Here is a 27612-nt window from a genome sequence, read left to right as displayed (position 1 = left end):
GGAACCATCCACAGCTTATTAAAATACATACTCAGAAGTTTCCAGGGTTTGATGAGTTGTTCTTGTTTTGACAACTAGAGACTGATTCAAGGCTTAGGCAATGACTCCATCATAATGTTCATTATTTGGTAAACTGTGACTTCTCACTGACCTTTGCCCATTTGCCCCTGATCGATGTGGACACTTGGTCAGAGTGGAGGACAAAATGGCTGAGGCACAGCCAGCTGTGGCAGGTGAGCTGCGCTTGATGGCTAGGTTTTTTACAAGTCACGTCACCTGGTAGTTAAGTCTTTTCCGAAGCTGATAGGTATCACCTTATTCTAAGTTTTATTAATTAAAATCTTAATTATTATATTTCTTTTAGAGTTGTGAAAAACTTTACAATTCTATTCTGTTAACACCTAACCAAAAGTAAAAATAAAAGTGTGCACAATTTGTCATTGAGGAAGTACACCACACTGAGCGTGTGCTGAAATGCCAACCTGCAAAAGCAGAGGTAGTTGGTGTTTTATATGAATACTGGGAATAAAAATCCTAAGTGGATGGGCATTTTCTCTTGTTGACCATTTCCAAAGAAGAGTCTCCAAACCTTGAAGAGTCTTGGGCACAGGATGTACTGAGCCCTGCTGGTTCTATTCCAATTAATCTCTTGTAAATAAGGGAATGCAACTCAGCTGTAAGTCTTGAGACGCTTGTTGCTGTGGGACTGATTAATTTAGCTTAAAGACTGTAATTCTGTTCTGGAGAAGACTTTAGGGGCGACTTGAATGAATTGCTAGAACTTGTTAGCAAATTTTTCCTACACACACCAGACCTAAAAGCCAACCCCCTCCCCGCACATACACACAAACACATGCCGAAATATTCAGTTTTCAGTCTTCTGTAAACAGTGATGAAAACCGAGCACATGAGCTCCATGCTGAACAACAGCAGTCCAGAGATAAGGGGGATTTTGCCTTCAAGAACTACTTGGTTGGAGACAGGAGGCACAGATAAGTGCCGATGCCATCACTGTGACAAGCACCACTTGTTACGAGGAGCTGGGTACTCACTGTTCCCCTGAAGTCTTCAGATAAGCCTGCAAGGTTGCTCAGTTGTCACCTATGATTTTCATTAAGGAGCACGCCCTCCTCCCGGCACTTCCTCTTCCCTGCCTTGTGCTCTCTGTAGCAACGTACAAGGCTGCTTCTCGGGATCCTTTCTGACTAGAGGAAAGTTGGAGGGCAGAACATTTTGCTTACCACTTTACCTGCTGGCCAAGCTAGTGCCTGGAATTGGGTGAACAGTGTTCGGTGGCATAGGTATGGATGGGTTCAGGGTAAAAGAATGACTTAGTGATAGGTTCATTCACAGGGGTCACAAGTAGGCAGGGAGAATTTTTTGTTGTTGTTGTATGTGTAGATGCACCCACCACAGTGCACATGGCAGTCAAAGGGCGGCTGTGTGGAGCTGGGTTTTTATGTGGGTTCCGGACTTGAACTCCAGTCGATGGCCCTGCCTACTGAGCTTTAGTCTTGTTTGAGCATTGTCCGGAATTGGTTTCAAAGCTTTCTTGTTAGGTACTTTGTTCGTATTAAAAGCCTGAGTGTCTTCATTGCTGGCGCCATTTGTGCATGCTGTCTTGGTGCACTGTAGAGAGATGTAGCCTCTACAGCCTGCACTGTGACATCACATCACCTTGATGGAGAGCAGCCCCGACCCCTGACCGTGTTGTTTTTACGTGTTGACGATGGCTTGCTTTAACATGCCTGTTTGATCTAGTTAGAAAGCAGAAAATAAGGAGTCCAGTGCTTTGTAAGTTAGTTGTGAGTTAGTAAGTTAGTTATGGTAAAATATGTAATATGCAAACACATACCTGTTGTGCAAATAAGAAATAGAACATAGAGCCAGGCAGTGGTGGCACACGCCAGTAATCCCAGCCCTTGGGAGGCAGAGGCAGGTGGATCTCAGTGAGTTCGAGGCCAGCCTGGTCTACACAAGTTCCAGGCAGCCTGGTTGTTGTCTCCCTATTTGTTTATTAACTACCCAGTTAGTTACACTAAGCATTACCCCCCCATTTTTTCTTTTTGTTTTTTTTTTTTTTGGTTTTCAAGACAGGGTTTCTCTGTGGCTTTGGAGCCTGTCCTGGAACTAGCACTGTAGACCAGGCTGGTCTCGAACTCACAGAGATCCGCCTACCTCTGCCTCCCAAGTGCTGGGATTAAAGGCATGTGCCACCATCGCCCGGCCCCCCTTTTCTTTAAAACCACTTATTAGATACCCTTTAACACAGCTTCCTTATCTTTGAGCCAACTAGGAGCACAAGCCTACCTCTGAAGGGAACATTTGCAACTCGTAGTTGGTGTCTTAGCGTTGACCTAAAGAAACCCTAGGTCCGACTTTAGCTTCTAGAGTGTGTGCACCTGTGTGCATGTGTCAGCGAGCAAGGTGCTGAGTGAATCCTGGATGCCTGTGGGCGTGTGAGCAGTCATGCTCACAAGCTGCACGACTGGCTGGTGTTTCTGTGTCTGAGCTCCACAGGACCTACTCCATCTCAGTGACCGGAGTTCAGTTCCCAGAACCCACATAAAGCTCCACAAAGTCGTCTTTGACTGCCACATGCACTGTGGCAGGGTGCATCTCCACATACAATAACAAAAACAAAAAAAAATTCTTGATGTCTATCATTCCTACAGCTCGAGAATCTAAAGTCTAATTTCTATCTCTGTCATTTTGACTTTGGAGGATATTTTGCAAATGGAGTCGTAGAATTTGTAGTAATTTGGCTTTATTTCACTCAGCATTGAAATCCTTTTAGGCTGTCGCATGGCTCAGTAGTATATTCCTTTTTATTGCTGTGCAGTGCTCCATGGGTACTCCACAGTTCATTTAGCCTTTTACCCATTGACGGGCATGTTGCTTGTTTCAAAGTGTTCTTTTAAGGTGGTAGCAATCAAATCTTCTGTTTGAATCAGTTCAGAGTGTGACAGTATAGACCTTCAACTTAATGTGTGGTCCAGCTATTGAGACAGACAATCTCCTCATTTCTTATAGACAAGCTTCCAACTTGAATGTTTTTTGTAATGGAGTGGTCCATCCATAGCCACGTTTTTAATTGGGTCATACCTATTATTTTAAAGTCCTTGAACTCATTAAAACGCACTGATTTAAACTAAAGATTATTGGTCTTCGGGGGTTTCCAGGTCCTTCATAGATCAACGGGAACATCATAAACCTGTAGTTGAATTTTTGTCTTAATCTTTGGAGAGACAGAGACTTGGGTCCAAATCTCAGGGTTACCCCTTGCAGTTTTTGGACTGAGTGAAATCACTTAACTTTTTCTCAACAGAGAATAAAAAAATAGCACCAGCTGGGTCTTACAAGTTTGCTATGAAGAGCCTGTGAAATAACCTAGGAATGGAGAGAACCAAATAAAAATGACTATATGACTATAACATGAATAAAAACATTGCCTTCAGTAATGTTGGGGGAAAATGAGTCTTAGAATCAATTATTTCTTTTAACAAGTCTGTTGCGAGGGTGCAGGGAGGGGGGTAACTTTACTGAAAACATTGCTTTTAAGACCCAGTGTTGCAGACAGGATGGGGAGTATTTCCGTAGGCCGAGGTGGATGACCTGTGCAGAGAACACAATACCAATTAGCAGACCTGTGAAGAAACTGTTTAAATCAACAACGTCTGTGCAACCTGCCATCTGCTTCCCGTTCAGCAGACTCCCCTTTTTCACATGGCTCCCCCGTCGGTTTCCGTGGCCCTGCTCTCTGCTTCTCCTGGCTTATCACCATCATTTTCTTGGCCTTGAGTGGAAGTTTCCCTACGGATCCTCTCTCCACCGCTTTTTCCACGACTTCTTCCCTGGCAGTGTCTCGCTCTACCTCATTCCTGGGAACCTACATCTGAGTCCCTCACCCTGACCCCTCCCTCATTTCCATCCCGCTGGCTGCACAACTCGGTTGAACTCAGTATTTCCAAGACTGGGGTCATTTTTCTTCCTAAGATGGATTCTTTTTTTCAACTCCCTCTTTCTAGCCACAGACCCGCTGTCTTCTCAGGCTTCCTGCCTGTAAACTTAGCACTGTCCCCAAGCAGTCATCATTGTGACCTCCCCACCCTCACCCCTAAAACTAGTCCTGGTGGAGATGCTTCAGTATCTTTTTTCCTTCCTCTCTTGTTTACGTCTCCACCCCAGTTTTTATTTTTATTTTTTTATTTTTTTAAAGATTTATTTATTTATTAAGCATACAGTGTAATGCTGGCAAGGAAGGCACCAGGTCTCATTACATTACAGATGGCTGTGAGCCACCATGTGGTTGCTGGGAATTGAACTTGGGACCTCTGGAAGAGCAGTGAGTGCTCCTACCCTCTGAGCCATCTCTCCAGCCCTCCACCCCAGTTTTTAAATTAACATACCCCTGTCCATCTTCAGGTGTAAGTTCTCCACAGTTCTCTGTAGGTTCCCTGCAGACGGCAGTGTTCCAAGATGTCCCTCTTTGTGGAGTAAAAGACATATTTCTATTACAGTAAAAAAACACCTATGCTTAGACCTGAAACTTTATAAAAAAAAAAAAAAGGGAAAAAAAAACTTTGTCCTCAAATTCAAACAAAAAAGGTACTAAAAAGTGAACTTTTCAGTCCACAATATTTTGCTTTTTAAAGCAATTAATCTTAGAAATGTATCTTTCTATTTTCTGCTGAACCTGCTTATGGGTTCCTTTCAGTATATTTAATAATTTCTTGCAAGATTTGTTAGTCTTGTGGTAGAAACACGAGTTTTGTTTGACGTTTTCAAGCAGTACTGAATTTTCGGCTTGTTTCTAAGTGCGTGTGTGCACATGCATGTGGTAGAGAGGCCAAAGGTTGATGTCATGTGTCTTTCTTTTTTCTTTTCCTTTCCTTTTCTTTTTCTTTTTTTTTAAATTTTATTATTATTATTTTTTCGAGACATGGTTTCTCTGTATCTATGGAGCCTGTCCTGGAACTAGCTCTTGTAGACCAGGCTGACCTTGAACTCACAGAAATTTGCCTGCCTCTACCTCCCAAGTGCTGGGATCAAAGGTGTGCACCACCACCGCCAGCTTCACGTGTCTTTCTTAATTGTTCTCCATTTTATTTTTGAGATAGGGTCTCTCCCATGAACCTGTGTCTCGCTGATTGTCTAAACTGGCTAGTCAGTGAGACCCCAGGATCTGCCCATCTAACTCCCCTCCAGAGCTGTGAGTTACAGATTGAGGCCACCATGCTAGCTTTCATTTAGGTCCTGTAGATCCACAATCAGGCACTCATGTTTGCATGGCAAGGGCCTTACCCATTGAGCCACCCCTCCACTTTCCTTTGTCTAGGGAAGGCAGGGACCAGTTTTCCTTGAGATATCCATGACAGTCTATCTTCAGCCTAAGCAGAATCCCAAAGATGTCACTATCAGATAATTTGTGACTTTTTGCTGATAGGTTACCTCTGTTCTGATGTCTGATGCACAGCTCTCAGCACCCCATTCCCCCGACCAAAGCAAATGATTGCACTGTTTGCCTCACGTTTGTGCAATTGACTCGTTCGGTGAGGTGAGAAGTTTATAGTAGGAAAGAAACACTTGGGGGATGGCGCAGGCTCTTCCGTGGAGGAGGAAGCAGGTGGTGGGTGGGACAACTGTGGAGCCCACAGGCGCCCGAGGTCACCTGCAGTCCCTCGTCTTTCCTCAGCCAGGCAAGTCCACGAAACTTAACACAATGTGCTCTCGAATCTCACGCAGATGGCAATCAGAAGCTGTTTCCCTGTGAAGTCTGTGGGAGACGCTTTGCAGCAGATGTCCTGGTAAACATAAAGACGTTTTCTAGATGTGTTTCATTGGAGTCAAATGAACTGTCAAGTCAGGGAGGAGGCAGTGGTGCCAAGATTAAAGACAGATGTGGAGAGGGCTGGGAGGAGAAGTGTAACCTATGGCTGCCAGGCCTGGCGGACACCGAGGCAGGCTGATAATGCCACGTTCAGAAGTGACCCTATTCACCGCGCTCTCCCTGAAAGCGTGCCAGATGGAATGGTCTTGGCACAGACCACTCTCTCTTGAGAGATTTTGGCTCTTCCGCCTTTTCTTTAAGCATCAAAAATTCAAATTTCAAGGCCAAAACACCAGGGAAATTAGCTGGTCAGGAGGAATGAGCATTGAATTTCAGGCATCTGGAAACTTGGCTCGGAGCTGCAAATTTGCCAGATTTGTCACTAATTCTGACAAGTCCTGCAACCTTCCTGTTTTCTGCCTTGCCACGTACACGGAACGCTGATTTCAAGGGGGGGAGGGGGTTATACCATTTGGAGAAATAATGCATGGATACAAGCCTGCTCCAAGATCTAATTTTCCAGATATAAACTAACTGCATGTGTCAAGTTCCCAGGCTTTAAAGCTGAAAAAACTTTGAATTATTTCGAACTTGAGGGGTGCAGGATGCAGGGGTGGGGGGTTCGGTTTCAAACAAATGGTAAACTGTAAAGAGATAGTCAAAAAAGATAAATTCTTAAAAAGGAATTCTTAAGATGATAATGTAATCATTTGGATTTTTTTTTTTTTTAAGATGATGGGATACTATTGAACTTGCATGATTTAGGGTTTGGATGAAAAGGAACCTCCAAAATGAGGTTGTAGGTTTTGTTTTTCTGGGAAGTTTTAGGAGCAGCATGTCTGGTCCCGTATAAATTATAAATGAGCCCCTGAAGCTACCAGTGGAATAATACAGGTTGTTGCGGCCCAGTGTCTACCAGTATCTTTCAGCTCGCTGTTACCTTTGCCAGCTGCACCGGGGAGGGGTTGAGACCTAAGGGGCTCCCTCTGGCTGGGGATCACTCAATGTCAAGGAGGCTTTACCTGCTCCTGAGTCTCACCCCTAAGCCTGTCTCGATCACGTGATCCGATAACCTCTCCTGTAGTTTAACATGGAGGACTTGGAGGAGCACAGATCGTTGTAGAACTTGCATTTTGGGGATCTAGATGAAGTGACTTTGTAGGAGAGGACAGAGATGCGCGTGCTGCGCCCTTCAGGCACTGTGACCAACCGCTTTAAAAGCTGACTTCCGGTCGCTGTGGCGCGAACCTCTGATCAAGAGCAATTAAAGGAAGAAAGGGCTTTCTTTGGCTTATAGCTCCAGACAGATAAAGTCCATCCTGGCCACAAAAGCTAGGCCTGGTGGGGAATGCGTGGCAACAGGAGCCGCTGATCACATTTTACCTAAACAGAGGATGGACTAAATGAACGGGAAATAGGCTGGCCCCTAGTAATAGACTTTGCCAAGCAAGGCTTCACCCCTAAACCTTCTTCTATAGCATCCTCACACAGTGCCCCCAAATGGGACATTTCTTATTCAAATCTCCATACTATAACTTTATGCTGGGATGTCAAGCACTTCTGTGTTTTCCAGCTTTCCCTTTAGAATTTTGAGCATTTGACTAACGGCTGGAATAAAAAGCATGTAGCCTGATTTTTTTTTTAAATTCGAAATATAAAATCAAATTTAAAGTAACACTCTTTAGCTACTGTGTTAACTTTCTTTCACTATCACAAGATTCCTGAGTTGGTCACATTAGGAACAGAAAAGATGACTTTTGTCCCTGTTTTAGACATGCCATCTCATGAGAAGTTAGCCCTAGTGCTCTGGCCCTACGATTGTAGCAGTAGAAACATAAGGGAGGCAAAACTTTTCCAAAACTCATAATCAGGAAGAGAAAGAGAGTTAGGAGAGAGGGCCGGGTGGTGGTGGCGCACGCCTTTAATCCAAGCACTTGGGAGGCAGAGGCAGGCGGATCTCTGTGAGTTCGAGGCCAAGCCTGGTGTACAAGAGCTAGTTCCAGGACAGGAACCAAAAAAAAAAAAAAAAAAGAATTAGGAGAGGGGGCCCGAGAACCTCAGTTCCTTGTAAGGACACACCCCCTGATGGTCAAAACTCCTCCCAGGACGAACTCACCTGGTTTTGCCTTCCTGCATTGAGGCAGGACTCACAACCCTATTCCCTGGGCTTCCCTGGCACTAAAATAGAGGCCTGCACCTCCACTTCCAACTTAAACTTCACCTCTTAAAGGTCCACAAACATAAGAAATAAAGTGCCTTTGGCCTTTTCCTAAATATGGTATTGAGCTATGTCTGACATGGCTGGGGAGAGCGGATGGATTTCCCGGATGGTGGTCTAGAGTTAAAGAAGGGACTAAATTTTACAGATGCTAGCCCATCACTATCCTGGAGGTTAAATATGTAGTCATGAAAACTTTGTGATCGTACATTTTCCAAAGCGAATCCCTACCCTTCCTTGTCTAGGAAAGACACGGACCAATATGTAAAAAACTATTCAACAAAAAACGCAAACCCTTCAATTCCTTGAAGCAAAGATTACAGGGAACTGACATTCCCACTGTGATTAAGCCTCCTCAGTCCAAGGTATGCCAACAATTTCTTTACTTCTCAATATAGAAAGTACATTTAAGCTGGTTTCTTGGCTCTCTGATTTCATTTTTTGCTTGATAAGGCAGTGTAATGGAATTTAAATATAATCCACCTTTACTGTTTTCTGTATAATCTTACTTAGATTTCCAAATAAATTTTAGATACTTTCCAGATGTAGTTGAAAGAATCCTGTTTACATTTTCATCAGAGTGCCTGCAAGTCTAGAAAGTGGCCTGGGAAGAAAGTTACCTTTCCCCCCTCTGAGATAAGGTTTCACTGAACAGCTAAGGTTGGGCGTGAACCGACTATGTAGCCCAACTAGCTTTAGGTTCATGATCCTGCAGCCTCAGTTTCCCTAGATCTGTGATTGCGGGTGTGCAGCCATACCAGTAAGAAAGTTACAGTTAAAATCAGTAAGTACCTGCCACCAAGCCTGGACACTGGAGCTCAGTCCCCAGGGAACCACAGGGTAGAAGAACCGACTCCCAACAGCTATCCTCTGATACGCCTCCATGCATATACACATCCACACGCAAAAATAGATCAATAAAAATGTGATTGCCAAACAAAAACTTAAGAAAGTCACCTTCAGTCTTGCATCTGTCTTTCTCTAAAGTTCTCTGGCTTTGTTGTTTCTCTGATTTTTATTTTGTGGGTTTTTTTTTTTTTTTTTTTTTTTTTGGTCACTGGCTATGACTGTGAACGATACTAATGTAGCTTGTGGACTTTTAAAACTAGCTCTTTTGGGGAAAACTTTTCCCATATTACACGATCTCATTTGTTATAAATCAAAACCTAGTGGTTTTTTTTTTTTTTTTTTTTTTTTTTTTTTTTTTTTTTTTTTTTTTTTTTTTTTTTTTTTTTAAATCTGTCAGTTGCTATGTAGCCAAGGGTAGTAGATGCTGGTTTGATTTTGTTTCTTACAGGTTCAACCGGTGAGGAAATCTAACTGGAGACAACAGCATGAGGACTTCATCAATGCGATTCGGTCAGCAAAAGAATGCGCTCTAGCCATAAAAGAGGGCAGGCCCCTTCCCCCTCCACCCCCTCCGACCATCAACCCAGGTCTGTAAATATTTGGCTTGCTTTTGGGGCCACGGTTGACTTTTACCCATATTAAAACGCCAACTATATAAGTAAATATATGCAGCACACATTATTAGCCCTTTCTTCCAGTTCACAGAGCTTGCATGTTCCCTCCGGTCTGCCCCCACCACGAGACGTCGTCACACCCGGTAGCGTCAGTACCTACCTAAGGGGCACAGCATTTGCGCCGTGGCTGAGGAGCAGGAAGCTGTACACAGTACTACACTAGTTCCGCAGTGTCAGCAACGTACAGCTCCGTGTTTGCGAGTCATCGACTGACAAAGCTAACTGTCTGAAGTCACGTGATTTAAGTGGCTTCACAGCTTTCTTTATTCCGAACTCTGTATTTTGAAAAGTTTCAAATCTATAAGAAAGAGGAAAGAATAGGACAATAATCATTTCCATGTCTTCTGAAGTCCAAGGATTGGGGACTATACTGCCTCTCTGTCTTTCTCTATGTCTCTGTTTCTGTCTCTGTCCTCCGTCTGTCTGTCTCCTCTCTGTCTCTCTGTCACTCCCTTTCTCTCTCTGTCTGTGTGTGTGTGTGTGAATGTGTGTGTGTTATTGGGTCATGTAACACACACACACACACACACACACACACACGAAGATCAGAGGACAACTTTTAGGAGTTCTTTCTTTCTACTGTGTGGGCCTGGAGATCAACCCGGGTTGCCAGACTTGGTGGCAGGCAGGGCCCTTTACCCACTGAACGATCTCAATGGCCCTGGAAGAAATCTCTAAAAGTGAAGCTGTAGACAGCGATACTTTATCCTTGACATTATCAGCAAATCGTCTCTTAAGCAAAACACAGGTTCCTGCTGTCCAAGTTATTTGAAGAATGTTTCTGGGGCTCTCACCACACACACACCCAGCCAGAATCCAGTCAAGGTTCCAACACTGCTTTCTGTTGTCTTTTCAGACAGTTTTCAGTGTTCTGTGACACCTTTGTCTGATGATTTTAGCTTTCAGAATGCTGCCTGTTGTGGTTTCGTTTGCCTGTTAAGTCATGTTGATGTTTAACTTGTCTCTGTTTCATCTTTCAACAAGCTGGAGGTTAGCACTAGAGACTCGGTTAAGTTCCTTCTAATCTCTGGTCAAATGTCTGATTAGCAAATAACATTTCTCCTGTTTTGTATTGCCTTTGGACTGTAGTGTATTTAGTTCAAGCACAAAATTTGAACATTTGAGCTGCTTTCTCTTTTGTGGTCTGTTTTTCATGTTATAGCCAAGAATATCACTGCTGAATATAATGCTAACACTTATACCCTGTTTGGGGTTAAGGGTCTCATGTAGCTCAGACTGGCCTCAGACTTGCTGTGTGGTTAAAGGTGACCCCGAGTTCCTGGTTCTCCTTCCTCTACCTCCATCCCATGTTCTGGGAGCACCATGCAAGGAAGATCCCTGTGTTTCTCATTCTAAAGTTCTAGGGTTTACTGGTAGGTGTTTGGTTTGTTTTGAGTTAGCATTAGTGTGCAATGCAATCTTACTCTTTTGTACATCAACAATCAATTTCCTTATCTCTCTTGGTTGAAAAAAAACATCCATGAGGGTGATAGCAAGTGAATATGGGAAACATACCTGACATACATCAGGGTTTTCAACCTGTGGGCTGCAACCCCTTTGGCAAACCTCTATCTCCAAAGACATTTACATTGTGATCCATAGCAGTAGCAAAATTACAGTTACGATGTAGGCACGAAAATAAATGTATAGTTAGGGATCATCACCACCATGAGACACTGTATTAAAGGGTCACAGCGCTAGGAAGGTTGAGAACCACAGACAGACATGATACAGTCCGTCAAAAATGTTATCATGAAACCCAACACTTAGTACAATGAACATACAACCAAAACAAATAAATAAATAAATAATTTAAAAGGCTATTCTTTCTCCTCTTGAACAGTTTTTGTTAATTTAATTAAAAGTTACTTAGGGCCCAGCAAAGTAGCTCAGTGTGTAAAGGTGCTTGCCATTAATCTCAATAATCTTCGTTCCATCCCTTGGACTCGACATGGTGAAAGGTGACTTTCACATGCTCCCTATACAGACACACACAAATAAGTAAATTTAATCTCAAAAAAAAAATGTTAAAGTCAAGTAACTGCACATTTGAACGTTTCATCTCTCTATTCTGTGCTACCCATCTGTATCTGTCCTCATGGCAGTACAGCTCTATTTTGGTTACCATAGTATTAAAATAATTTTTAAATAAAAAACTGTGAATGTCACAGATACAAAAAGCTTTTTTTCTTTTTCTTTTTTTTTTTTTTTTTTTTTTTTGGCTGTTTGGTCTCCTTTGACATTCCATATAAATTTTAGGATTTTTTTTTTCCTATTTCTACAAAAAGCATCACTTTAGAGGCTGGAGAGATGGCTCATCTGATAAGAGTGCTTATTGTTCTTCCAGAGGCCCCAGGTTCAATATCCAGCAGCTACATGGAGGCTCACAACTTTGTTACCTCCAGTTCCAGGAAGCTACAGAACCTCTTCAGGCATCTGCCCTCACGCGGTGCACGCGCAGACAAGCAGGCTGTCTTAGGACACTCCCGTTGTTGTGATAAGACAACAAGGCCAAGGCGGTTTAAAGAAGAAAGAGTTTATGGGTGCTTATGGTTTCAGAGAGATAGAGTCTGTGGCCTTCAAGACAGGGAGCAGGGGGGCAGCAGGGAGGCGGGCAGGGCGCTGAAACCGGCCTGGGAGCTTGTATCCTGACCCACAAGCACGAGGCAGAGAGAACTAACTGGGAATGACGTGGGCTTTTGAAACCTCAAAACCCACACCCAGAGACACACCTCCTTCTAAAAAGGCCCCACCTCCTCTGACAAGGTCACACATACTAACCCTTCCAAACAGTATCACCAGCAGGAAACCAAGCATTCAAATATCTGAACATATGGAGGCCATACTTATTCAAACCACCACACGAACACACACACACACACACACACACACACACACACACACGAAAAGCAAACAAACACGTTTTGAATGCCACTTTGAAATTCTAACGGGGATTTCACTGAACCCATAGATGACTTTGGGTAATATTGTCATTTTTAACAATATTGTTTTCCACTGCATGGGCACAAAAGTGGCTTTGTACTTACGGTTTTTTTCTATTTCTTTCACCAATGTTTTCTGCGCATAAGTCTTTTGCCTTCTCATTTAAATTTATTCATAAGTTTTTTATCCTTTTTGATTTTATGGAAAATGGAATTCTTAGCTTTATTTATTATTCATTGTTTGCATAGACAAAATGCAGCTTAGTTTTGGTAGGTATATCAACTACGTATCCTGTAACTGTTGAATTTATTCATTAGCTCTAACATTGCTTCTGTGGAATCATTAGCATTCTGCGTCCATGCCATCTGCAAGCAGATAATGCTACTCTCCCCTTATACTTGTATCTCTTTTATTTCCCTTTCATGCATACAGTCTGCCCAGCACTTCCAAAGCTAGTTAGATACCGGGGCAAAAGCGGCTGTTCTCACCTTGTCTCTATTGAGGCCAGCACTGTCGGTAGGGTTTTGGTAACCATGTAAAGCCAAAAATAATAGCATTCTGACATGCGAAGTGAAATGAATGAAACAAAGACACAACGTTGAATGAAAAAAATAAGAATATTTTTCAGGTTTTCATACAAGAATGGATGTGATAGCATGTGAAGATATATTGGAGGTTGCTATAGGAACCATTAAAAGTATTGTGGTATACCTAGTAAGATTTATATCAGGTACGAAATATGGGGGTGGGGGCAGAGAATATATGAGATAAACACACATAGCCAGATGCAGGTTGGAGCCGGGGATGGTGGCGCACGCCTTTAATCCCAGCACTCAGGAGGCAGAGGCAGGCGGATCTCTGTGAGTTCGAGACCAGCCTGGTCTACAGAGCTAGTGCCAGGATAGGCTCCAAAGCCACAGAGAAACCCTGTCTCGAAAAACCAAAACAACAACAAAAAAAAAAAGATGCAGGTTGGACAAATGCACATACATAGCCTACTACTCCAGATAAAGACAACGCTGCCAAGCTGGGTAATAAAGCAAGAGCCAACAGTATGCTCTTCAGAAGAAACACTTTCAAGACAAAATCTAAAAGCCTGGGGAAAGATTCAAGCAATAATCATAGAACCAGAGTATCTGCCAGCATCAGGCAAAGCAAACTTTAGGGCAAGTGTGAATAGAAACAATGACTCAAAAGTTAGTCATTAAGAAGACCTATATGCATTCACTTGGTACTTCTAAGAATGTAAGACAAGACTTGACTAAACCGGAAAGAGATAAATTCACAGTTCAGTTACATCCAGACATTTTGCCGTTCGTATCATAATAACTAATAGACTGAGCCACAGGAAAGTGAGTAGAGCTACAGAAAACGTGAGCAGCGGTATCAACCAGTCTGGCCTCACTGCCATCAAGAGCCGTCAGAGGACAGACAGGCAGAGCAGAATCCGCTACACAGGAACATTATATACGGGGCTGTAACGGCAGCTTCAGGACTCTTAATCGAAAACATACAGAATATATTCTCTGACCACAGTCAAATTAAATTAGAAATTAAGGAAAAAATTTATCTGGAAAATATCCAAGTATTTAGCAATAGTGAATGATTTCTAAACAGCCCTTGAATCTAAGAACAAATCTCATGTTGAATTAGAAAATACTTTAAGTGAATGATAATTGAAAGCATCAAAGTTATACAATCTTGGCCTATAAACTGATAAAGTTTAGCTTTAAAAGATAAAATACAAGCAAACTAACCCAAATTAAATAAAAGGAAAAAGATAATAAATGTAATTTATTATGGAAACAAAATATTTTAAAAGCATTTGGTCATCTTAAAAGAGCAAAACTGTTTGACAAAGTGTAACACCGTACATTTTAAAAACAAAACAGAAAATCTCTCAGCAACTGGAAAAGAAGAGGTAATTTCTCCCATAAAGGGAATCTTTGAAAAATGTCTATTTCTCATCACACTCCATGGTGACAAACTGAACACATTCCCTCTTAGCTCAGGGGAGAAAAAGCAAGAATGTCTATCCTTTCCACTTCTGTTAAACATGCTGGAAATAGTACCCAGCACAAAAAGACAAAATTCAACATATAATCATGTAATATACACATGTAGCATATAACATGAAGACTGAACTGTAGAAGTAAGACTATCTGAATCACAAACTGTCATCACTAAAGAGGAAATACAGAAAACTCTTGGAAGATGCTAGAATTAGAGAAAATTCAGTACATTCTGGACTTCTGTGGTCTATGCCGAAGCAACTAAATATGAAATTAAAAACAACACTTACAATAACATAAACTTGTTAAACACTAGGGATATAGTTGACAAATTTTGTGCGGAAGTGTAAAATAAAAAAAAAAAAACAGTATACTCCTTCGAGGAATCAAAAGGGACCAAAATGAATAGAAAGACTTACCATTTTCATGGCTTAAGAAGCTCAGAAGTGTGTTGTGATGTCAACTCTACCCACATTTCTCTATGGTTTCAATTTAATTCCAATAAAAGTAACTGCAACTTGTCTTTGCCAAGTAGGCGTTGACCAGCCAACTGTAAAAAGCAAGTGAAAATTGAAAGGATCTGGAATAGGCAAGCTAGTGGCGGGTGGCGGGGGGGGGGGGGGGGGGGGGGGGGAGCATAAAACACAGGACTTACGCTCTCTTATTGTCAAGCCTTGCTATAAACACAACATTCGTGGCAATGCGGTGTTGGAAGGCCAGTTGAACAGAACACGAAATCTGCTAGAGAATCACCCCTAAGCAAGCTTGGTTTTCTTTTAAAGTACGGTCTGGCTCAACTTGATATAAACCGAATTCATCCGAGAGAAAGGAAAGCCAGTTGAGCAAATGCCATGGTAAGATTGGACAGCAGGCAAGTCCATTTGTATTGTATTGTATACTGTAGTACATTTGTATTGTTTGCTTTTTGTTTGAGACAGGATCTCACTATATAGCCTATAAGCTTATATGAGTCCTGGAACTCATTATGTAGACCAGGCTGGCCTCGAACCCCTGGAGATCTGCCTGCCTCTGCCTCATGAGTGCTGGGATTAAAGACTCGGGCTACCGTGCCCGACTTGTAGTACATTTTCTTAGTGATGAAGGTGGGAGCATCCAGTCCATTGTGGTGGGCCAACACTGAGCCTGTGGTTCTGCATTTTGTAAGAAAGCAGGCTGAGCAAGGCGTGAGGAGTGAGCGAATTAGCAGCACCTCTCCAATGGCTTCCCTGTAAGCTCCTGCTGCCAGGTTCCTGCCCTGCTTGAGTTCTTACCAAGACTTTAATGATTAAACATTGATGTAGAAGTATAAGCAAAATACCCCCTTTCCTCCCTAATTTGCTGTTTGTTCATGGTGTTTCATCACAGCAATTATAACCCCAATTGGAGAAAAGAGTAGTTTTATCAAGAAACTTTGCTGGGAAAACTGGATATCGATTTGAAAAAAATAAAATAAAATCTTATACTTCGTATAACAACTAATTCAAAGTAGATCATTGGCAGGAGTATAACAAGCATCAAAATTAGAGAAATAGTAAACAAAACTTGGTCAACAACGATAACAAGGCTAAAAGAGCTTGGTCAAGTGGACGGGGTGGCACACGCACGCCTTCGCTAAGGCAGGAAGATTCCAAGTTAGAACCTGGGCTACAAAGTGAGAACCCATCTCAAAACAACCCTGACAAAGGTTGGATAAAAACAGCTTTATCAAGATTAACAATTGTTTTATGAGACATTGTAAAAAGAAGAGAAAGACAATCTAGAGACTGGTAGCAGATACTTACAATGCATCTGAGGATGGGCTCGTGCTTTCTTGCTTTGTTTTGTTTGGGAGTGTTTTGTTTTTTGCTTTTTCCACTTTTTTTTTTTTTTGTTTTCTTTCTGTAGAAAAGGCTGTTCTTGAACTCAGAGGTTTGCCTGTCTCTCCTTGAGTGCTGGGATTAAAGGCGTGCACCACACGGCCCAGCTGGCTCATGCTAAGACAATATAAACAATACTTACAATTCACCATAAAAGGACAAGAGATGTCATCAAATACTAAATGACAGTCACATAAAAATGTACTTAACACTAGTTTCACTGTGCAAATTAAGGCCACAATAAAATGCTATGGTTTATTCTTCTAATTTGCTTTATGTTGCTGTGATAAACGTGACTACCAAAGGGGAGGGCTCATTACATCGTATAGGTCAAGGGAAGCCAAGGAGGGAGTTAAAGCAGAAACCCTAGAGAAATGCTGCTTACTTGCTTGCTCCTGATGGCTCATATACAATCCAGGACCACCTAGGGATGGTATCACCCACAGTGGGCCAACCCATGTTAATCCCATATTAATCAAGAAAATACCCCGTAGACTTGCCTACAGGCCAATCTGATGGAGGCATTTTCCCCTCTTCCCAGAGGACCCTGACTTCTACCAAGCTGACAAAAACAAACAAAAACCCAGATCAATCAACTCTTTGTCAACTTGACACACAAATACATTATTATTAAGCCATAATTTTCCTTTCAATGTTTATTCTAAGATCTCATGTTTCTATCACAATATAAAGCATAATATAACTTTAAAAGTTCAAAGTTTTTTTAAAATGTTCAAAATCTCATAGCCATGGATCTTGTAAAACCCAAAATAAGTTGCATACTTTATAATTCCAAGGCAGGGCAGAATTACCATCAGATCAAAGCAAAACAAAGTCTATCGGTATTAAAAAAAAAAAAAAAAAATCAGTGCCCAGCATCTGGAACTCACTCATGATCTTTTGGGCTCCAAAAGGGTTGAATAGTTCCACTTGCCAAGCTCTGCCGTCCACAGCACACAGAGTGTACTTTATAGGATAGACTGGCTCCACTCCACTCCAACCACTGTCCTCAGTGGTCATCTCCCAGCCCTGGCATCTTCGTTATGTGGGCGTCTCCATTGCAACCGAGGCTGTGTCTTCACCAGTGGCCTCTCCTGACGTCTCAGTGCCACGTCTCAGCTCTCCCTGCGAGACTTTCAACCCTGCAGTGTCCTTGCTGTCAGAATAAGAACCACGTAGGAGATTCTTACACATTACCAGTGTGCAAGCAACCAGTTTAGGGTGTGGCTTTGGACCCCTCTCGACACCAGCTTCTGTGTGCTATCCCTGAGGAAATATTTCTGAGAAGATTTCACCTCAGTGATGTTGGTCTCTTCCTATCACAAATGACTTCTCAACCCGAATTAACAAGTATCAATTGTCCCAGCAAAGCAAAGGTTTCACTTCAGAGGTGTTGCTCTCTTGCTAATCACAGCTTGTTCTTCCCACCTGAGAGGACCAGGAGCCACAGACTCTAAATTCAACCCTGCCACACCTTTAGTCCCAATAGTCTGCTTCCCTCTGAAACTTTGTAAGCCAGGCCTCTGTTGTCTCCATTTCTTGCAACTCATATCTTCCAAGCTACCACAGAACAGCCCTTGAAGCCTTTAGCCCTCAAGAGATTTTCTGGCTCCAAACACTACTACAATCCTTCCCAAAACAACACCGTTATGACGGCCACAGCAATAGCCCAGTCTCTTGTACCAGTTTGTGTTCTAGTTTGCATTCTATTGCCGTGAGAAAAAATACTGACTAGGGCCAGCTTAGGGATGATAGGGTTTATTTGGCTCCTACGTTCCAATCACAGTGAGTCACTGCTGAAAGAAATAAGGAAAGGAACTCAAGACAAAAATCTGGAGGCAGGAACTGAATATGATGCCACAAAGGAATGCTGGTTATTGGCTTGATCCTCAAGGATCACTCAACTTGCTTTCTTTTTATACAACCCAGGACCACCTATATAGAGGTGCCCACAGTGGGCAGGGCCCTCCCCCATCCACCCTCCCCCCCCATCTGCCCTCCCACATCAATCATGACTTAAAACAAAATGACCCATATACTCGCCTACAGGCCAACCTGATAATGGCATTTTCTCAGTTGAGGGTTCCTTTTCTCAGGTCATTTGTGTCTAACTAGCACAACACTCACATGGATTAACTCAATTGAACCCTGACAATTGGCTAGAATGCGTGTAGCCCCTAGAAGTCACAAGTGAATGAAAGGATAAAATAACGCAGTCACCTTTCCCTGTTTCCTGTCGTATGTTTAACCTGCACAGCAATCCTACTTTCAGACGTTTATGCAAAGAGTTAAAATCTACACATAAAAGAGTCTTACGGTCACATTTATTGATAGAATATAAACGGGAACAACTGAAAATGCCCGTCAACCAGCATGAAGGAAAGAAACCAAGCTGTGAAAAACGTACAAATAAAATCTCCTCAAGAGGACTACTATAAACACAGCAAGATGGATCATCTATTACCCAAACTACAGTAAAACTTGTCTCTAGCGACAGGGAAATCCATCAGGGACTTGACTGAGGCTCCCTCAGTAGAAGGGTGTCTGAAATGGGGCATGAGAAATATGGGAGGGGGTAAATGTTCTGTATTTTAATTAGAATGCTTACTCAAATGCATGCCTTTGTCAAGGCTTATAAAACCGCTAACTCAAAATATGTTCATTTTACTATGTAAGTTACTCTTCCAGAAAGTTCCCTTGAAAAAGTCTAAAAACAAGCCATAGTGTAACCATACAATAAATACCTCCCAAAACTCAAATCATTTAAACTACCATACCAGAACATAATCTTACTAATTGCTTTATTTTTTGCTCTGTACTAATGAAAATGTAGCTGAAAAATAATGCATCATCTTAATATGTTTATTGCAAACAAAATATGTCTACCATGTAGCGAGAACTAGAGAATGAAACATTTCTTTTACGTGGGTGTGCCGATGCATGTGTGCCCATGGACACGCACGTGGGTGTGGAAGCCAGAAAGTAAACTCAGTTGTGCTCTGGAACACCATCTACCTCCTTTAAGACAGCCTTTCGTTGGCCAGAAGCTCACTTATTAGAGAAGACCTTCTGGGCAGTGAGCCCCAGGAATCCTCCTGTCTCCACACCTTCAGTGTTGGGATTACTTTTTTTTTTTCAGTACTTTTATGTGGGTGGATGGGGGAATCAAATTCAGTCCATTGTACCTACAAGGTAAGTGTTTTACATTCAAAGCCATCCACACAGAACAACGCAAATCTCTTCTGAGAAGCAGCTTCATTTGAACACGAGAAGCTGTGTATTGATGGCTACCTTAGTTATTTAATGACGTGGACCCGTGTCTGCGGTGCTCCATGAGTTTCTTTCCTTACCCAGCAGGCTCTAAAATGACAGGATTATTATTGCTCCAAATATGAATTCCCTTCACAGGTCTCATCACATGCTAGATTAATTTTCTTCCTCTCAGAGTTTTATGCTAAAATACAAATTTTATAATTAAATTTCTTACTATATGCACCTAACAATACTTCACAATAGTGTATTTTCATTGCAATTTGATTATATTGCCTGTGTGGGGACTTTATATTAACCAGAATTCCTAGACTTATGTAATAGAAAATTTATATGCACATACAAGGAGAGTTTTTATATATAATATGAGCTAATTTGCCTGAGTTTGCAAGCAATTTCTTTCCACTTGTCAGCATGAATCCCCATTTTTATGACTCAGTTTTCATGACCTGTATATGTTTGTTCTAGTTCTTATTGAATTAACCAAGTCTGCTAATGATTTGAATCTCCAGATCACTGCAACATTTTATGAGGGATGCTATATACTATTTAGGATTGGGATCATTCTGTGGCTCATGAATCAGTGGTTACTGTTTCACAGGCTGCACAAGGATCTCAGTGTAATTTTACATTTAAAATATTCTTTATTCTTCCACTTTAATTTTATATGAGTCCCAGTCACTATCTTTCCCATAAGAATCCTGTAGTCCAACTTTAAAACTCACCACTCATGCTAGAAGGATTAGCACGGTAAGCTTTGAAATTATTTTGAAGTTATTTTCAATAGAAAGGAATAGGATGGAATGGTTTTTTTTGTGAGCTCATAGTTAATAAAGGACGAAGATTACTCAGTTTGCGACTAGGCTAGAACACGTAGCTATGACAGACCATGTTCAGATGATTGCCACACACAAAAATGCCTTTCCTTTTTCAGAATATTTCAAATTCAGTGTACATGCAAACAGCAAGTCCAAATACTCAGCCATGGGACCTTTTCTTACCTGTACAATTCTCCCATGACCAGGCTTCTGGTTCCTTCCAGGGGTCTCAGGGGACCTAGTGTTCCCTTACCAATTGGAAAGTGTGTTCACCTCATTATCTCAGGGACTTTGCCTGGCAAGGAAATACATTCAAAGGTTGTTGCTTCCCTGGCAGTATGCAGCAAGAAGCTCCCAGTAGGGTGGCAATGACCAGATGGGCGGGTGGAACTCAACAATGCTTAGTCAACATCTTTGACCAACACGAGTAGGATTTATAGGCGCAGCATGTCTACATTAAGGCTTGGCATCCTACCTGGAAGAAACAAGAAACAACCACCACGTGGGATGCCCGTTTCTAGATGGTTTTTCTACGGGGCCGTGAATGAGTCCTGAACTATCTGGGCACACTGTAGTTTTTAAGCATTTGTCCTTTTGGTTAGCAGCTGGAGGCATGGGCTTGCTGGACTAGTTTCCATACAGCAGGAGCCAGCATTTATAACATTCTTGGAGGTGCTACCCTTCCACTGGGACAAACCCTTGTGTGGATTATCTATTAGCTTTCACAAGACCCTGAGGAAACAGGTGGTGTGGGCTGTGCTGAGGAGATGGGGAACCTATGTAAGTTGGGCAACTTCTCCAAGTTCATACACATAGCACGTGAAGACTTGAGCTCAAAACCAGTCAGACAGGCTCCAGAGCTAAGCTCATCCTTCTTAAGCCTTTCCAGTTGTTTTTTTCAAAAAGCCATTTATCTGTGTGAAGTTTTCTTTTCTTTTTCTTTTTTCTTTTTTGTTTCTGCACTCAGATACACAGTCCTCAATTGCAGAGATATTGCATCTCCATCTTTTGCACGATAGTAGGCATTGAATGAATGGTTAGTATTGCTTTCTTGAATGGAAAGTCAGAGGAATGGCGACCAGATCATCCCTGAACACTGATACTTTTTACATTGAAGGGGTATTCATTTTAGAAAGCAGTTTGTTCAAGTAGAAAAAGCTCTTGAAGCTGCTTAGAGATAGGGCTTAAAAAAAAAAAAAACCCAGCTTCTCTTTAAAGACATGGCTGTCCACGGAGGAATGCTGACTATTCGATAATGTAAACGTCCATCCTGAGTGTAAGGCTGATGCAGCTCAGACCCTTCCTGGGAGGAAAATCTTTATGTCACTCCTATCCCTTAAAGATGCCTAAGTCAAGAACAAAGCTAACGCTAATCCCGGAGTGCTTAGAGAGGCTAGGCGCAGATTCAGCTCTGCTTGTGAGAATCTCCATGTTATAAGACGACCTCAGATCTTTCTCGGTTCCCATGTCTTTCACCAGCCAGTTGTATCTGATAAGGGCACATGAAAGAACATTTGACAAGGTGTTATACAGAACCACAGACAATCTAGGGTCACCAGAAGCTGCCTGGGGTTTGCCTGGGAAGCTGAAGTCACTGCTAAAGCTACTTTCCCAGCACCCTTCCTTGTTTGGTCTTCAATGTTTGACCCCTACCAACTTTTCTCTTTTTCTCTTTTTCTAATTTCCTTTCTTGTATATGTTGTTTGTGGCCTCCCATAAGTGAGGGGAAAAAATCTAGCCGTTGCAAAAGACGTGCTTGATGCTAACAACACAGTGATGTTGGAGCTCAACTTCATCCCCTAAACCCACATTTAGAAACTAAATAGTATCTCTGTGTAACTCTATAGGTCTCAACAATCTTTGTTTCAAAAAGTACCATACCTACCTAGGCTTCCGGGTCATCTATATATTTCCTTACCAGAGAAACTTGCATGCTGGGATTAGGGAGTCTACAGAAAGCTGTAATTGTCGAGTTCCTAAATATAATTAATCTAGTATCTGAAAAAGATTCTATTCAAACATTTTAAAGGGTCATTCTTTTTAAATTATTTTTCCATTTTACATACCAACCCCAGTTCCTTCTCCTTCCCCTTCTTTCATCTCCTGCCTCTCCCCTCAATCCCACCCCTCCATCCACTCCTCAGAGGAGGTAAGGCCTCCCTTGAGGAATCAGCAAAGTCTGGCGTACCAAGCTGAGGCAGGACCAAGCCCCTCTCTCCTGTATCAAGGCTGAGCAAGGTATCCCACCATAGGGAATGAACTCCAAAAAAACCAGTTCGTGTACCCGGGATAAATCCTGATCCCACTGCTGGGGTGCCCCCCCCTCAACAGATCAAACCACATAACTGTCACCCACATTCAGAGGGCCTAGTTCTGTCTTAAAGGGATATTCTTAAATGAAATGAATACCTCGGGAGCACTTTTTTTCCCTGCCATGTCTTTATTTAAGTTTCTCTTTTTGGACTAGGCTGTCTCCGACCCGAGTCTGAGACCTTGTTCTTCAGAGCTCACACTCCATTTAATTCATTTCCCACAGTTCCATTCCACAGTGGTTTCTGAAATGTTAATCGTGGCTTGTCGGTGTGTTCTTATCCAGATTATATTCAATGCCCATATTGTAAGAGGAGGTTTAATGAGACTGCTGCCCAGCGACACATTAATTTCTGCAAAGATCAGTCCTCCCGACGCGTATTCGATCCAGCACAAACAGCAGCTAGGCTGGCATCCAGAGCGCAGGTAAATATCTTTCCTCCAGCTGTGGGCTTTTCATGCCTGGGACAACTATATAGGATCTACCAGGGAATTCAACTATCCGTCCTCAGAAGCCCAAGGGTCACTATCGCTGTCTGTCTCCATGGGAGTTGTCTACCTCTGGCTGGAAGAACCTTTGGGTGCTGCAGGAAAAAAAAAATATTTCTGAACTGTTTGAAGCCTTTCAGGATGAAGACTTCAGTATATAAAGAATGTCTCTCCAGAATTATACTAACACCCTGCTTCTTCCATGGTGTTTATCAGTCTGACCCACCCAGCAAAGAACTGTGACTCAGTACAACTGGTCTGGGTGGGAGAAATGTTGCCAAGAAGATGCCTGGCGGTATGGGTTCTGATCTCTAGAGGAGAAGGGGATGGGTGAGATACACATGTCTAGTTTACGGCCTGAGGCAGTAACCCAAACACAAGTCTCTGATGGGGACTGACAAGCCGCAACAACAAAGGTAACAGATTTACAAGGGTTATGGTTCAAGCCAGCTCAGAGTGGAGGCTGACAGGAGTTGATCAGATAGAAGCTCAGAAATCTGGGAGCAGCCAGGCCTGAGAGCCTGGGAGGGGGAACAAGAACATTTCTGGGAAGCCAGGGAGTCGTCTTCCCCACCTTCCTTTCCACCCTTTTCCCACGGCTCTAGCTTCTGGCTTTTTTATTTTTTTGTAATTGAAACAGGGTTTATCTGTGTTGCCCAAGCTGTCCCGAGACTCACTCTGTAAACCAGGCTCTCCTTGATCTCGGAGATTCTTCCGCCTCTGCTTCCCAGGCACTGGAATTAAAGCTGTGTGCCACCATGCCTGGCAGTATTGTTTTCTGTTCCATCATCTATTCATGGTTTCATGTGCCATCACAGGCAATGCAGACATGACTCAGGAGGCGAAAAACTGAGTGAGATGCAATGGACTTCCAAGATAAGCGGAGGGAAACCAGGGAGGAGACACAGTGGGGGAGTAATCGGGGCTCCCACAGTGAGGGAATTAATAGGAATAATTAGTGAAGCTGAGAAAATGATTGGCGCTGAAACAAAACTGGGCATTAGCATCTGGGCATCTAGACAGGTCGAAAATCCATTATCTAAGGTGCTGTTTCAGATTGGCTCAGAAATGTTTCAGATTTTTGTATCTCTTTTTGCAAAATTAGTCTGTGCATGTACAGTTGAGGCATATAGCCTGAAGGTGATTTCTACAAAGTCTCTCACGTGCCCGTGTTTCAACTGCAACCTGTCGCATGAGGTCATTCGTGAAAATTCTCTTTTGCAACGTCATGCTGGTGGTCAAGATGTTTCTGATTTGGGAGCATTTCTGATGACACATCTTTGGGTTAGAGGTGCTCGAAACCTGAAGGAACACAGGAGAGAAGAGACATGGCACACGCGTGTTGGGCAAGTGGTGGATCCAGGTTCAGAGGCTTAGTCTGCACAGCTAAGACAGTGGGGGAAAGAACACAATGTCAAGAGCAGGGACTCTGCGATCAGCAGCGAGGTTTGGACTTCCCGTTGTGCGGTTATTTGTAGGTAATAAGACTTGGAGATTTAGTTTTGTCTGTAAACAGCATTAATCATACATAACTGTTGAGTTCTTGGGAGGACGGCACTGGGTCAGAGTCCTTCGCCTGTCTTCTCTCCCCCTACCTCATCCTGCTTCCCCTTTCCCAAAACCCTTTCCTGTCCCTGGGGTTTGGAATCACAATTTTGAAGGGCCATGGCAGCTTCAGGCTGGAATTCAACCTAAGTGTGGAGAAGTCTGTAAGTCCAGCTCTTCTTCCACCCTGTCCAGGAGTACCCACAACTGGCATTACTACCAACGGTTCTATCCAATCCGTGGAGCTTGCCACTGTTGGTGGTGCCAAGGAGGGCTGAGGGAACGAGCGAGCAGACGTGTTTTTTATTTGTGAAGAAGGCCAGCTGGCTCTCCTGAGCATAGCCAGTGACTTGGCACTATTCCTCGTCTTGTTTTCCAGAGCTTAGTAGCGGCTGGGAGCACAGAGGGGAAATTGCTGGCTCCCTGAATTCCTTTGCTCACTGTCGAGGCTGTCTGAATGGTAGTGTTTGCTCCTTGAGTGCCAATGCCACCACTCTGGGACCTTGCCTAATAGTGAGCTTGTTCAGAAATGGGACAAGAAGGGAGAGCTTGTTTTAGTCATGCAGGGTTATGAATGGCACAGCCAAACTGTGTTTCCATTTCAAACATAATCAGCTATAGAAATCAGCCATACCCTTAACCAGAGGAGACCAACATTGGCCTCTAAAAATCAACCTTTGGGGGAGGGGGTACTATAGAGAGGGCTCGATGGGGAGCATTTGCTGTGAAAGCAAGAGGGCCCGAGTTCAAATCCCCAAGACAAAAGCCTGTCATGGCCACACATGCTTATAACGCCAGTATCTGGGGGCAGAGCCAGGCAGATCCCAGGCACTTACTGGCCAGTCAGATAAACAAAACAGCGAGATTCCACTTCACTGAAAGACCCTGTCTCACGAAACTAAGGTGGATAACAATAGAAAAAATGTCCTCCTCTGACCTCCACATGCTTGGGTAGACACTAGCACCAACTTGAACATGTACACACACACACACACACACACACACACATACAAACACACACACACGCTAAACACAAAATACTAACAAGAGCAGCAACAACAATATTTTAGCTGCCTGAGGATGGATGATGGGCCTGGTATACTATGACAATAATTCCTGAGCTGGTGAGGAGTTTACTTAAAGAACAAATTATCTTCTTGCCATCTTTTCCTTGGGCCTAGAGGGAGATCCAGTGCAAGTGAAGGAGGGCTCCCCAGGATGCTTCGGTCCTTGTTTGGCTTCCATCTGTGCGGTGTGCAGCTGCTCTGTAGACTAGCGAAGGCCTGGGGGTATTGGAATTCGATGCTGAAAACATGTGCTGCCTGTCAATCTCTGTTTTCCTTCTCAGTTCTGGTTAGAAAACAAAGCCATCTTCAAGTGTAAAGAAAAACAAAACATTCCGTAACTGTATCGTGACGGACATCAAATGATTTCTTCCGTCCTCACACAACAGATTTCATAGGATGAACAAACCACCGCCAACCCTGAGGGCTTCTTTTTGAATGAATGTTCCCAAACCAAACTGTGGCTTTTAGCACCAGCAAGTGACCGCAGCCCAGGCTCAGTGAAATGCTGGCTGTGTGTCTCCTTCCTCTGGGTGCCAGAGTCCCGGTGATAACGCTAACCTTCTGTTGGCTACAAGTTTACTACATGCTTGGTACCCGAGGTTACGGTGTTACATCTCTTTCTACCTGTAGGGTAAGGCCCCGGCAAGTCCCAGAAAACAGCCCACTGTTACAAGTGCTGTGGGAACGCTGCTGCAGAGCAGGGCTGTGGAGACCAAGAATGACGTCATGGCCAGTTCAAGTAAGTCAGAGCAGGCTCTGGAGTTGTCCAGTCCTGGGGGTAGAGCCTCCATCCTGCCGTGGCGATCTGCTGGTAGTCAGTAAACGCTAAAATGGCAGCCAGTGCTGCAGGGGGAAAAATCATGTGGGCTTGTTTGAGGTTGAAACTTGAAGCAAATATGCCATGCGGGAAAGTTTCTTATCGGGATTGCGCCACTCTGACCAAGCGGGAAGTGCGGTTTGGTGACTGCCGCAGGAATCCACAAGCTATTGCCCTTTAGTCTGCTACAACCGAGAAGGCTGAGATGGGACACCCACATGTCAGGTGTACAAATGAACAGTTTCTTCAGAGTGGCAGCAGGCATAGCCGTCATTACGGTGCTGGCCTTGTGTCTCCCAGTGATCCTCCACACAGTTTACTCTGCCGCCTGCAGGAAAGGAAACGGGCTGAAAGAGCCTACGTGACCTTGCTAAGACACGTACCAGCCATAACTGAACGCTGGCTGTGTGTCTCCTTCCTCTGGGTGTGAGAGTCCCCATGCCGGCTCTAGTCTTTGGCTCCCTTCCGCTAAGGCTGGTAATGAGCAGGTTGGATTAGCGATCTACTGGGCTCTTCACCCCTAGTAAGCTGCACAACAAACAGGATTATCTTCTCTATGCCCAGGACTCATTTTTATAAAGTCAACCTACAAAGAAACCAATTGCCCTATGGCATTTGCACACCTACTTTGTTTTGGTTACTGTCTCTCCCCGTCCTTCCCCCATCCCCAATCCTTATGTCCCCCTGCCATCCCCAGGATTCACCACTTCTGTTTGCACTTCATGTTTGTCAACATGCGCCGTTCAGATAGTGTGTATCATTTCCCAACCACGCTGCCACTTCTGGACAGTGGTCATGGTTCGGGAGGTATTAGCCAGTCTCAGCTTGAGTGGCGGCACCAAGAAGCTTTGCTGCTTCTTTTGAGTGGCTTATTGCCCGGTTTAAAAACCTAACTGAGGGTCCAGAGAAATGAC

General features: G+C 43.2%; 1 protein-coding gene across 1 annotated transcript; it reads left to right on the top strand.

The window, feature by feature from the left end:
- Window positions 1-205: 205 nt before the first annotated feature.
- Zc2hc1b (zinc finger C2HC-type containing 1B) lies at window positions 206-26703 on the top strand. The gene is made up of 6 exons (XM_050122265.1): window positions 206-233; window positions 5746-5807; window positions 8294-8413; window positions 9346-9484; window positions 23067-23206; window positions 26512-26703. Exons 1-6 carry the CDS (start codon window positions 206-208, stop codon window positions 26701-26703), a joined length of 681 nt encoding a protein of 226 aa, XP_049978222.1.
- Window positions 26704-27612: the final 909 nt, after the last annotated feature.

Source organism: Alexandromys fortis, unplaced genomic scaffold (assembly GCF_014885135.2).
Source record: "Alexandromys fortis isolate MF-2015 unplaced genomic scaffold, M_Fortis_MF-2015_v1.1 scaffold_215, whole genome shotgun sequence".
Taxonomy (NCBI): Eukaryota; Metazoa; Chordata; class Mammalia; order Rodentia; family Cricetidae; genus Alexandromys; species Alexandromys fortis.
The sequence above is the reverse complement of the archived record's forward strand: the minus strand, read 5'-3'. Positions and strand labels throughout refer to the sequence as shown.

What these genes read in the sequence shown, in the direction of transcription:
- Zc2hc1b (XM_050122265.1), top strand. Translation starts at nt 206, where the DNA reads ATGGCTGAGGCACAGCCAGCTGTGGCAG. An exon ending in GGCACAGCCAGCTGTGGCAG is followed by an intron (nt 234 to 5,745) that starts GTGAGCTGCGCT and finishes AATCTCACGCAG; the next exon opens with ATGGCAATCAGAAGCTGTTT. An exon ending in TTAAGCCTCCTCAGTCCAAG is followed by an intron (nt 8,414 to 9,345) that starts GTATGCCAACAA and finishes TGTTTCTTACAG; the next exon opens with GTTCAACCGGTGAGGAAATC.